The sequence below is a fragment of the Ambystoma mexicanum genome, chromosome 9 (assembly GCF_040938575.1).
Source record: "Ambystoma mexicanum isolate Mex_15411 chromosome 9, UKY_AmexF1_1, whole genome shotgun sequence".
Taxonomy (NCBI): domain Eukaryota; kingdom Metazoa; phylum Chordata; class Amphibia; order Caudata; family Ambystomatidae; genus Ambystoma; species Ambystoma mexicanum.
In genome coordinates, this window is record NC_090931.1 from 5,084,909 (window position 1) to 5,098,052 (window position 13,144).

The following is a 13,144-nucleotide window of genomic DNA, read 5'->3' on the forward strand; positions in this document are numbered from 1 at the left end:
GGAGGAGGGATGGTGGCTCTCTGCAGACATTTGGAGCAACTGTTTGCTCAGACAGGTGACCTGTGCCCTCCCAGGGTCCTTCACGTGTAAGGAAGTGACCAAATCCTGACGTGTTGGTTCCCTTTATTGAGGCGTGATTTCACCTGTTAAATTCCCAGCCCCACACTGCGTGTAGTTACCATGTCTGCATGCACCACCCTGTGTGAACTCTGGAAGTACAGGTCCTCTTCTCTCATGGCCTGAATGCTGCTTGCTGGTAGCAGGGCGAGCTTATTTTCCGTGCAGTTAATTTGCACTGCACCCCTGTCTCCTTCGTAACCCATGGATAGATGTTTATAGCAGGCAAGCCTAGTGAAAGAGCAGGGAGTGCTGTGCAGGTCAAAGAGGCGGAACTTTGCAGCGAGACGTTCCTAAGCATCCAGGACAAATTCGCAATTATATATTCCTCTGTTGAGTCCACAATGCACTAAAATGTCATTAGTCAGAAGTGGGGACGATATGTGTATTGGCTTGTGTATGTAGGATTGATAACGAGGTGTTTTTTGTTTTTCAGAACCCCTGGCATCGATTGGTGAAGAGACTCACTCGTTTCTTTACGAAGCTGGATGCAGACCGATCGTACAGCAGCTTGAAGGACGTCTGTGAGAACATGGGCTACACTTGGAAGAGAAGCTGCGCAAACCAGGTGGGTTGAATGGCTGCGTGCGCCCAGTGATTGGACTCGATGTGCACGGGACAGAGGCGACTTTGTGGGCTTGCTTCGTGTGTGGGAGAACCTTTCAAGCCTCCTGCTCCGTCTGGTGGAGCTGCTGAGGTTTGTAGTGAACTCCTCTGGAGAAGGGACCGTTTTGAGTGGTGGCAGGAGTGGTCTGCTGCATTGGCAAGCAGAGATTTGTGTAGGTGCTCCTGAGAAATGTGAGATTGTTGCTGTAGGTCTGAAGAAGGGTTGTGGGGTGAATTGGTCATGGGTTTTTGTGATTCCCTGGAGCTGTGCGTTTATGGTTTATGTTGCAGAGTCTTCTGTAAGGTGAGTAATGAGTTCTGTGTCACTTGGCTTCCTCAGAAGTTCTCGCAGTTTTGGGAATAACGAACTTGCTCGATGTGGTCTCTTCAAAGCGGAGCGTGAGGATGTCCTGGCAGCGCCCTCAAATCGGCCACTTTTAACTGTATTTTTTTTTTTAAACCGGCACTTTAGGAAACTAGTTTGACTGTGATGTAAGATTGTGATACTTTTCTTTGAATACAAAATAAACAGGTCTGTGTTTTTTTTTTTCTTTTTCTTCCTGTAAAAGATGACCGTATCAACCACAGACCGAAGAAACAACAAACTAATCTTCAAGGTCAACCTGGTGGAAATGGACCAGAAGATCCTTGTGGACTTCCGGCTCTCGAAGGTAGGCCCAGTGCTTCCCTGTGTGGTATGCTAGGCAGCGTCTCTCGAAGGTACGCCCAGTGCTTCCCTGTGCGATATGCTAGGCAGCATCTCTCGAAGGTACGCCCTGTGCTTCCCTGTGTGATATGCTAGACAGCGGCTCTCAAAAGTACTCCCAGTGCTTCCCTGTGTGGTATGCTAGACCACACAGGGAAGCACAGCGCGACTCTCGAAGGTACGCTTAGTACCGGGAGGATAGCTCAGAAGCAACATACTCGCCTTGGAAGCAAGATGACACTAAGCAACACAGGTTTGATCCCCAGGTCTGCGCTTTTAAGCATGTTATAAATAACCTATCATATATGCTAGACAGTAGCTCTCGAAGGTGTGCCCAGTGCTTCCCTGGGCAATATGCTAGGCAGCGGCTCTCTAAGGTGTGCCCAGTGCTTCCCTCTGTGATATGCTAGACAGCGGCTCTCGAAGGTTGGCCCAGTGCTTCCCTGTGGGATATGCTAGGCAGCGCTTCCCTGTGTGATCTGCTAGACAGCGGCTCTCGAAGGTTGGCCCAGTGCTTCCCTGTGTGATAGGGTAGGCAGCGGACCTTTTCACTGTCAGTTGGCAACATTTGCACGTGGTGCAGAATATCCCCTGCCTTCTTTGGCAAATCACCCATCCTTCGTTAAGGGTATTGTAGAAATCCTAGTTTTCACTCGCATCTCTGGATGCCCCTTCGGTCTCGTTGACCAGTGTACGGTAGGTTAGACACTTGTTGATTGGTCGACTTGAATTTAGCACCGAAGGAAACGGCTCAATGAAATATTCACTTTGCTAACTGGGCGGCTCAGTCTCCAGTTCCTTTTAGTATTGGTTGTAATGGTGAGGTGACCCCCTTCTCTTCACTAGTACCCCTAAATATCCTCAGGGTGCGCTTTCATCGCAGCAGTTCATTACTCTTGCTGTTGCGATTCTTAAAAGGTACTGATGCTGCATACAATTATAAACTTCTTAAAATCAGTACTTGTTCTTTCTTTTTTATGAATGCTAGACCTGTGGTTTTTGTGAGCTCGTCTGGTAGGTCCGCCCAGGCTTCTCGCACTGTTGCTTCACACACAGCGCAGGGCTGCCTGGGCATTGTCTGGGCTTTGCTGGGTAGTGGGTGAGTGGGGAGCCATGGTGCCGAGCACAGCATCGAGTGAAGGCTGAGACTTTGCCAGATGTGGCGATGTATTGGCAGCTGGAGGGGGGAGGGCATCCCATCCTCTGGAAGGAGAAGGCTATTCTTGGGGTGACTACCTCCTCCACTGAACTGCTCTGTATGCAGGATGAAGAGAAGGGGTGTCAGACTGAGCCATGGGCCTTCCATGTGTAAGCGGAGCAAGAATGGAGTGTCCTCGTGCTGAGATTGCAGGGGTACTGGTCATGGGATTGCTGCTTTGGTTGGGGCAAGCTACTGCTGAAGGTCTGTTTCCTGCCTATGGATCGCTGGTAAGTCCATGGTGTTGATCTTGTGGGGTGGTGTTGGTGGTCCCCATGGCGCCACTCCTAAACTGCTGCTTTGAATGGATTGTGTCCTCTAACCTAGTCCACATCTTTGACATGTAATGTCCACAGCTATGTACTTTGGAAGCTCTTCCGGCAGAGGGTGTCCTGCGTCGATGGCATCGGGTTGATGTCCCTCGGAGGTCTCCGTCGAGGACGACATCACCGGATGTTATAAATAGGACTCACGGCGCCCGTAGCATCAGTTCTGTTTTTTCCGCAAATGTGTTTGCTTCGGAGACTTGGCGCACCTTGTGTATTCTTCGTGAATGTCTTCTTCTTCAACCCCTCCGACTCTGCGGTCTGGCTTCAAGACTTGCCGCGACTGCAAGTCGAAAATGTCGATTACCGACCTGCATCGCATTTGTTTGTGGTGCTTGGGTGAGAGTCACAACACTGACGACTGTTCCAAATGCCAGTCGCTAACTGCTAAGGCCTTGGGGGAGCGTAAGGGAAAGCTTCAGGTAGGTAGGGGTTTGAACCCCAGTAAGTCCCGTAAATCCAAGTCCAAGGGTATGTCCACTGACTATTCGAGGGGTGACTCTGCCTTGGAAGGAGTCCCGGAGTGGTTCCCGCCATTTGTCCTCCTCGTCTCGGCATTCTAGGAAGCGCCATCACCGGTCGCCTTCCCCGTCGTCCTCGAAGGATGGCACCGCAAGGAAAGTGGCTTGTCCAACTAAGTCCTCGACTCCGGAGGAATGGGCTGCCTTTAGGGAGCAGATGTTGCCGATTTTCTAATCGCAGGGCACAGTTCTGTCTGCGCCTTCTAATGAAGCCGGCAAAGAACAGTCTCAATCCGTGGCTCGCACGCCTTCGGGCTCGGGTCCTCGACGCGATCCTCATCGGGTACCTTTGAGGTCCCGTTCAGACAAGGCTCAGGATGGTCGCAAGAGAAGTGCTTCCAGGTCTCGGTCCTCGTCCCCAGTCATTCCACAGAAACCTGCTAAGGGTTCAAGTGTCTGTCGTATATGGACGTCGAAGCTTTGCCTTTGTATCAGCCATCTGCGCCGTCAGCGCCCTTGTTGACGTCGACACTGAAGCGATTGGCGCCTTCGGGGCCTTTTGGCTGAAATTTACCGTCAGAGATCCCTGGTACTGTGGATCCTCCAAGGAAGGCTAATTCCAAGTCTGTAAGGCCTGTTTTGGACTCCAGACCATCGGCTGTTCCGAGACAGGACTTGGAGGAGGAGGAGTTGATTTTGGATCAAGGTCTGTCCTCTGACCCGGTGTTGCTATTTCATTTGACCTTGCAGAAAAGGGTGGCGGCTGCTTGGCAGGCCCCGGAATCTCTTCCGGCAGTTAAAAAATACTACCCTTCCGGTAGCGACCCCAGCTACCTTTCCTCTCGCCCCACTCCCGAAATTTGGTGGTTCATGTGGCAACGGCCACCTCTCGAGGCAGGCGGCGTACCCTACCATCCCTCCTGATGGGGACGACAAATGCTTCGACGGATGGGCACGCAAGGTGTTTTCTGCGGTGAGTATGGCGCTCAAATCAGCCAACTCCACTTGTGCCTTGGCAAGATTTTCACACACTCTGTGGAACTGTTTCTCTTGCGGCTGAGCGTATTCCCGAGGGGAAAGAAAGGGATGGGTTGCTTGCTCTCGTACAAGATGCAAGGTTGCCATGTGTGAATCTCTTCAGTCGGATTTGGACACGGCCGACAGTGTTAGCCGGTCCATGGCTGCGAGCACCATTATACGCAGCTTTGCGTGGTTGCAGAAGTCTGGTTTTGCTACGGATGTGCAAGGCTGTCTTTTGAACATGCCCTTTGGTGGCGTGCATTTGTTTGGCAGCAAGGCTGAGAGCCTTGAGGTTGCAGGCCTCGAAAGCTGCGGTAAAATCTTTAAGCGCCGCTGTGCGTCAACCTCCGCCTTTTCGTCCTAGGGGACAGCAATGGAGGGGGGACTCTTTTTGTTTTACTCCTCCCTTGGTAGCACGAGAGGGGCTGCCAGTCAAAGGGGTCAGCATAAGAGTACCCGTGGTGGCTGGGGAAATAGAGGTGCAAAAGCCGCTCGGGCAGCTGCCACAACCGCTTCAAAACAGTCATGAGGCCATGTCCCATGGTTCGCCGGATGGGGGCAGACTTGCCTCAGCATCCCGAAGAATGGCGAGCCATTTCTTTGGATGCCTGGGTTCTGGATACAATCTCCCACGGCTACTGCCTTCCCTTCCTAAAGCGGCCTCATGACAATCCACAAGGGAATCTCTTTGTAGCTTCCAGCTCTGCTCCTTGTACAGGAAATCTTGACCCTGCTAGCGAAAGGCGCAATAGAACTGGTGCCTGTAGCGGAGAGGAACAAGGGATAGTATCCCCCCCCCCCTTATTTTTTGATCCCAAAGAAAGATAGGGGATTAAGACCCATCCTGGAATTGAGTTGGTTGAACAAACTTCTCAGGATGGACAAGTTCAAGATGGTCACTCTTTCTCAAGTCCTCCAGGCCCTTCAACTTCAGGATTGGTTGGTGTATCTGGACCTACAGGATGCTTATTTTCATGTGCTGATTCATCCCAAGCACAGGAAGTGCCTGAGGTTTGAAGCTGGTGACTCGCGCGTTCAGTTTTGCGTCCTGCCGTTTCGATTGACCTCTTCCCTGAGGGTCTTCACCAAGCTCATGATGGTGGTGGCAGTATATCTTAGTCGAAGGAGGAGGGGGGATTCACGTCTACCCATACCTGGATGACTGGCTGATCCGTGCGCGTTCTCCCGAGCAAGCATTGGAACACCTCAGTCACACTTGCCGCTCCCTCCACAGCCTGGGCTTCTCCCTCAATTTCAAGAAGTCGCATCTGACACCTTCCCAACAGCTCCAGTACATCCGGCTCTGTTGGACACGTCCTTGGGGAAGTGCTCGCCTCCCAAGGTGAGGTCTCATCACATTGTGCAGATGGTGGACATGTTTCAACAGGCCCAGAGTCTCGCGGCTTTCAAATTCTTAAGGTTGCTCGGCCTCATGGCAGCCTGCATTTTTCTGGTGCCAGAGGCCAGACTAAGGATGAGATCCCTGCAGTGGGTTCTCAAGATGCAGTGGTCGCAGTTCTCAGGCAAGATGTCGGATCCCGTTCAGATTCCACTCTCGGTCTCCCATGATCTTTTGTGGTGGGCCAACGAGGGGAACCTGATGAAGGGAGAGCCGTTTTGGTAACCGGAGGGGACTAGTGTTGCACGCTTCCCTCGCAGTGAGTGAATTGCAGGCACTTTCACCTAAGCCACCCTTTACTGTTTCACAAGGATAGGGTTGTACTGAGGGTTTGTCCTTCCTTTCTACCTAAGCTAATGTCTGAATTTAATTTGAGCCAGAAAGTAGTTCTTCCTTCTTTCTATCCTTCTCCTTCTCCTCATCCTGGCAAGGAAGAGGAGCGGCTCCATAGGTTGGACCCTAGGAGAGCTCTGAGCTTTTATATTTCTCAGATGTCCAGGATCAGAGTGGATGATCAACTCTTTGTGGGGTATGTTGGTCACCGTTTTTGCCAGGCTGTTACCAAGCAGACCTTGTCCAGGTGGATTATCCTCACCATTACGGAGTGTTACCGATTGGTGGGCAAGGACCCACCTGAAGGGTTGAGAGCTCATTCCACTAGGGGAGTGGCTACTTTCACAGCCCTGCAGCGGGGAGTTCCTATAAGAAATAGTTGTGATGCAGCCACATGGGCTTCTATTCACACCTTTGATGACCATGGATTGTATCCTGGGAGTAATGTTTAAGATATGGCCTTTGGTAAGGCGGTTCTTTATTCCGCCTTCTGATTGGGTACTCTAAATTCTTTTCCCTCCTCCATTTCCGGTACTGCTTTGGGAGTCTGTCAAAGATGTGGAGTACGTTGGAGGACACAATCCATTCGAAGAACAAGTTACTTACCAACTGGTAACGTTCTTTCGATTGGATGTTCCTCCAACGTATTCCACATCGCCCTCCCAACCTGCCCCTCTGAAGAATTTCCTATGCGATTGCAGTTTACGTTTCAGCAAGGCTATGTGCAGTCAAGCAGGCATTGGATATGTGCAGGTCACACGTTATGGAGGAAAAAACATAAGCGACTCCTACAGTGCGGCTCCCTGTGTGTCTGCAGGTGTCCGCAGGGGACGCCAGGCGCCAGTTCCACCTGTTCTCCGGCCCACCCCTCCTCACCTTGTTCACCTCATCCGCATGATGCCTCGCCCCCCCTATTCCATTTTATTGGTAAACTAGGGTGCTTCTCTCCCCTCGCAGGATTCTCAAACTTAGGTGGCCCTGACCTATTACGCATTACTCTCTGCTCTGCACTGTGGTAAACTAGTGCCCTCCACTCACTTCCTGTCTGCATACTCGTGTCATCCGCCTCCCCTCCTTCTCCATGGTGCTCTCTATCTCGCCTATCTACTCTAACTGCTTCTCTATTGACTATCCTGCTCTCCTCACTAAATCTGGTAGGAAAAAGTTTAAAAAGGACATCCTGGTCTCCAACCCAGGCCTCCCTATCGCTGACACCTACACGAGCGCCTGCTCCAGGGAAACTCTTACTGACATTCTCTTTTTCGTGCCTTCACCTGACCTATGGACCCCTCACATGGTCGCTGTGCTCTCTCCTTTCTCCTCCTCTCCCATTAATGGTGGCACCCGTTGGGATGTCCTCTTGGCCCCTTTCCACTCCTCTAAGGCCATCATTAATGTCTATGCTAACGGGACCGTCTTGGTCCAAGGCCCGCAGGCCAACCTTCACCTCTTTGATAGACGCTTCCCACGCCTCATCAACTTCCTCTCCGCTCCCGCTGTCCCCCCTCCTCTGTCCTCGGCTACCTTGCCTCTCCCCTCCCTCCCTGCCCCTTCTCTTGCTCCCTCTTCAACTCCTTCTCTAACACCTCCGCAGGGCGCACCTCTGATCTGTACCCCTCCCCGGAAGTTTTTCAAGGGTGGCAACCTTCTCCACATTGCCACTCTAAATTCTCGCTCTGCCATCAAGCACTCCTCTGATATCTGTCGCCTTCTTGAGGAACTGGACCTCGACGTCCTCGGTCTCACTGAGACATGGTTCACTGCCAGCTCTGCCACCAGCTTCGACACACTCCTACCTGACGGCTACAAGATCCTCTCCATGCCTAGGCCAAACCGCTCAGGGGGTGGTGTTGCCCTTATCTTCCCTGAGTGGATTCCTGCCACTGTCACTCCTACGCAGACCTACTCCTCTTTTGAATGTCTTGTCTGCCGACTCTCTCTCTCTCCTAGCCATTCCCTTACCGTGGCTACTATCTATCGGCCACCTGGTCAAATTTCATCCTTCCTCTCTGAGTGGGCTGACCTCTCCTCCTCACTCCTGTCCTCAACCACCCAACTCCTCTTTCTCGGTGACTTCAACATCCACCTCGATGCCTCCTGTCCCCCCACTGGTCTCTTTCGCGAACTCTGCAACTCTCTCTCACTCTCTATCCTCCCGTCTGGGCCTACTCACTCTGCAGGGCACACTCTTGATGCTCTGATCTCTTCTGACCTTCCCCTCTCCCTCCCTCTCTCCACTCCTCTCTCCTGGAGTGATCACTTTCTCCTATCCTCCCACCTCTCCCTCCCTACCCCACAGGCAAAGCCACCCTCGTCATTGCCACCCACCTTCTCGGTCATCCGACCCATGAAGCGCGTGTCAGTTGAGGCTTTCGCTGCTACCTTCTCGCCCCCTCCTCCCCCCTCGGCTGACTCCCACCCTGACACAGCCCTCTCCATCCTCTATTCCTCTATATCTGATACTCTCGATATCCTTGCCCCCGTCATGAGAATCCGCCTGAAGCCCAAAGCCAAATGTAACTCCTGGTATGACTCGGATCTCGTCACCCTAAAACGCAAGTGCAGGGTGGCAGAGAGGAAATGGCGTGCTTCATGCTCATCCTCTGACAAACTGGCCTGCCGCCTGCTCCAAAGGCAATACCGGCTCTCCGTTCTCACCAAGAAGAGAGCCCTTATCCAAGCCCGCATCTCTGAGGCATCTAACAACTCGGCCGAACTCTTTAAAATCTGCAAGGAGCTGGCCAACCCTGCTGCAGTCTCTACCTCTCCTGTCCCCTCCCAGGCCCTCTGCACCGCACTGGCCTCGCACTTCATCTCAAAAACTCAGGACATCCTGTCCTCGCTCTCCTCCTCTCTCCTCCCTCCCTCTCTTCCCGGCTCTTCCTCTTGCTCTCTTGCAGCCTCCCCTCCGCCCTCCTTCTCTGCTTTTCCACCTTTTTCTGCTGATGAGGTTTCCAGACAAGTCCGATCTATGAAAGCCTCGTCTAAACAGGTTCACCCCTGTTCCTCCAAAACCATCAAGGACCACATCGACTCCCTGGCTCCTGCCTTGGCTGCCTTTTGCAACCACTCATTCGCCTCTGGAGTCTTCCCATCCCCCCTCAAGCACTCCCTTGTGCACCCCCTCCTCAAGAAACCCTCCTCCGACCCCTCCTGCCCGGCCAACTATCGCCCAATCTCCATCACTCCCTTCCTGGGCAAGCTCCTGGAGAAACTGGCCATCTCCCAGCTTAACCTCCATGCTGAATCTGTTGGTAATCTTCATGACCATCAATCCGGCTTCAGAGCGGCCCGAAGCACGGAAACTGCTCTCCTGAACATCCGTGAGGACCTGCTCCTGAACCTCGATTCCAACACTCCCTGTGTTCTCATTCTGCTCGATCTCTCCTCTGCCTTTGACACTGTCAACCATGCCATCCTGCTCAACCGTCTCCGTGATAACCTGGGTATCACTGGTCAGGCTCTGGCATGGCTGTCCTCTTTCCTTTCCGGTCGACCCTCCCAGGTCCAAATGGGCTCCTTCCTCTCTGACATCTTTTTCTCCACCTGTGGTGTCCCCCAGGGATCCAACCTCTCTCCCTGGCTTTTCAACCAGTATCTGGCACTCCTTGCCCACCGCATCGCCGCTCTCTGCCCCTACTTCCAGTGCTATGCGGACGATACCCAGCTCATTTTCAGGCTACCCTCGGCCTCCTCCTCTCCTTCCCTCATCTCCGACTGTCTGTCTGCTATCCAGGAATGGTGTGCCGCCAATGACCTCTGCCTTAACGCCAGTAAGACTGAGATTCTACTCATCGGCACACCCACTCCCTCCTTCCCTGCAGCTCTCTGGCCGGCCTCCCTTGGCCCCCTTCCTGCCCCTACCTGCAAGGCTAAAAACCTTGGGGTCATCTTCGACTCCACACTCTCCTTCTCTCCTCATATATCTGACGTCTCTAAGAAGTCACACTACCAGCTGCACCTCCTCAGAGGTATTCTTCCCTTCCTCTCCTTCCCCCAGAAGCTCACTGTCTCCCGAGCCCTGGTTCTCTCAAGGCTGGACTACTGTAACAGCCTCTATCTTAATCTGCCTGCCTCCACTCTCCGCCCTCTGCAACTTATCCAGAACAGAACTGCGAGACTTGTCCTTGGCCTCAAGCCCAGGGACCGTATCTCTCCAGGACTGAAATCTCTTCACTGGCTCCCAGTGGCTGCGAGGATTAAGTTCAAAACCCTCTGCATTGTCCACAAGGCCTTCTGGGGCCTGGGGCCTAAATACCTTCAACTCTCTCTTCCTAAATATCTTCCTTCACGAGCCCTTCGCTCATCCTTCTCCAACTCCCTCATGGTCAGCCGCTTCTCGAAGCAACGAGCTGGGGGTAGATCTCTCTCCGCAGCAGGGGCCTCCCTCTGGAACAGCCTTCCTGCCTCCCTGAAACTTGAGGAGAACCATCTCCGGTTCCGGAAGCACCTCAAAACCTTCCTCTTCGCTTCTGCCTTCTCTCTCCCTCTCCCCTGCTAAACCTGCTTAACTCCCCACTGAATTCTGCACTAAACCTGCGTCTGAGCCACTCTCAGCGACCTCGGTCCAGGTCCCAGCCACTCTCCACTTGCACTGCCTCCCTGGCTCCCCCTGCACTGTGGGACTGTCACTGCATCCCTACAGCCCCCTTCCCAGCACTTGCTCTGCACTTACCTCGCACTTGCCACCAGCTGGCCCTTTTATTTATTATTTATTATTTATTTATTTTTACGCTACTTACCTTGTACCGCACTTCCCCCCCACCTCCTCCCCCTGCACTTTCTCCTTTTCCCCTTACCTCTGCACTTGCGCGATCTGAATGACACCTGGCCTAGTAGGATCGTTTGTCTGTCTTCCCCTTGTTTCCCTCCCTCCCTGCCTCGTCGCGCCTTGAAACACTTGTGTATAGGCGCGTTACAAATATCATATCATATCATATCATATCATAAACTGAGGCTACGGGCGCCTTGTGTCTTATTTATAACATCCGGTGACGTCGCCCACGACTGAAGCCTTAAAAGGACATCGACCCGACGCCATAGACACAGGACACCCTCTGCCAAAAAAGTAACCGAAGTACACAGCTGCCGCCATTACATGTTAAAGATGTGGAATACGTTGGAGGAACTTCCAATCGAAAGAACGTTACCAGTTGGTAAGTAACTTGTTCCTCTGTAACCTGATCTTTCTAAGAGTGTGGGGGCATGCTGAGGTTCAGCTCCCTGAGTGTATTGTAAACGCCTCCAGCAAAGTATTGCTTCCAGGTGACCTTTTTTCTCTCCCCCCAGCACGTGTCAGTATTCAGTATGTGTTATCTGCATAGCCACAGCGGATTGTGTTGCCTTACACTGTCCTGTTGTGCTATTGATTCAGGGTGACCTTTGTTCCCCCCCTCCCGAGATCCAACTGCCCTACCCCCCCCCCCCCCCTCCCTAGCACTGGTGTGTCAGAATGTGTTGTCTGCATATCCACGGCGCATTGTGTTGCCTTACACTGTCCTGTTGTGTTCCTTAGGGCGATGGGCTGGAATTCAAGCGACATTTCCTGAAGATAAAAGGGAAACTGAGCGACATTGTCAGCAGCCACAAGAACCCCCTCCCTGCCACCTGAGCCCGGGGGGGGGGGGGGGCGGGAAAGGATGGCTGTGAAGCTGCTGCACGGACCGGCCCTGGACATGGAACCCGCCCGGCTGGCCCCGGGGCAGCTGCCGCCTTTGCCACTCTGACTTGAGTGTCAGCAGCCGCCGCGGGCTGTTTTGTGGCATTTAGTTGCATAACCTCGTAAACTGGTTTTGTGAGTGGTCTGATGCCGGGGACTGGGGGCAGAGTATTTGAAGAATGCCAGGAATGTGCCCGGGCAGCATTGCTACTGCACAGCATGGCGAGGGTTACTCTCCAGCGCACATCCCCGGCTTCTGTCTCCTAATGCACCTTTGGTGGGTACATGAATGTGGGCTCCAGGAATGTTGGCATGTAGACTTTTAGTCGCCCCACCTTTATGGTAGTGCCCACCCTGTATGGTTGAGCCTTCCTGGAGAACGCACAGTTTTTATCACACATTCCGTGCTTTGTTGCAGTGCAGCTACGTGTCCTTTACATTGTGTGACGCCGTCGTCGTGCACGCCTTTGCAGTTCAGGGGGACACTATGAGAACTATGTAGTCTGCTTTATTTTAATTTGATTTTTTTTAAAATCACGTTTTTGGAGAGTAGCGTGCATTGACAGTTTTTCACAAGTAGTTTGTTTTCGTAATTATTCGCTTGTTAGAAAAGAAACCACGTGATGTTGACGTCCTACAGTATTTAAACCATCTGTTGTCCGATTTATTTCCTAAATCTTATTTTTCACCAAGCATTTTAGTATTCAATGACCAGCAGCCCATGAACTGCCTGCACTCGCCAGTCCTTTTAGTGTTCACACACATTCCTCACTGCCGGGCCTGTGACGTTGCAGAAGAAATTGCGGGTAACTTCCTCGCCGCCACCTGGGCCGCTCCCGAGAAAGGGCCCGTGCGCGCCCCCGCTGGGGGACTGTGCGCGCCCCCGCTGGGGGACTGTGCGCGCCCCCGCTGGTGGTCGGACGCCAGGCAAAAGCAAGGCTGCGGCTGTGGCTGTGATTCAGACTAGTGGATGTCATGCGAAATTAAAAGATTTGTAATTTGAAAAAAAAAATATTTTGTCTTACGTAAAATTAAAAAAATGTTCAAACAGTTTTCTGTTTTTATTTTTGTGAAATGCTCTCGAATTGTGGCTTTATTCTTTTTTAGGGAGAGGAATGTTGCCCCTCCCCCTCCCCCCCCTGCGCTCCCTAGTTAGGAGAATGCTGTTTGGCGCTTGTTAACCCACTACATTGAACATTGTACTGCTGAAAGCTAAAGCTTACATTGTAATCTGGGAGTGTGTGGCGCCCTATTAACGCCTTGGCAGTAGGATGGGTTGCTTGGAGGATGGCAGCAAGGTGGCTGTTGCTGAGGTGGCG

General features: G+C 52.5%; 1 protein-coding gene across 1 annotated transcript in view; it reads left to right on the forward strand.

The window, feature by feature from the left end:
• Positions 1 to 12,877, forward strand: part of CHEK1 (checkpoint kinase 1) — a 256,498-nt gene extending 243,621 nt beyond the window's left edge. Inside the window, exons 11-13 of the mRNA XM_069614070.1 lie at positions 554 to 685; positions 1,293 to 1,394; positions 11,682 to 12,877. Coding sequence (XP_069470171.1) covers positions 554 to 685; positions 1,293 to 1,394; positions 11,682 to 11,777 — 330 coding nt within the window. The 3' untranslated portion in view covers positions 11,778 to 12,877. The remainder of the gene's footprint in view (positions 1 to 553; positions 686 to 1,292; positions 1,395 to 11,681) is intronic.
• Positions 12,878 to 13,144: the final 267 nt, after the last annotated feature.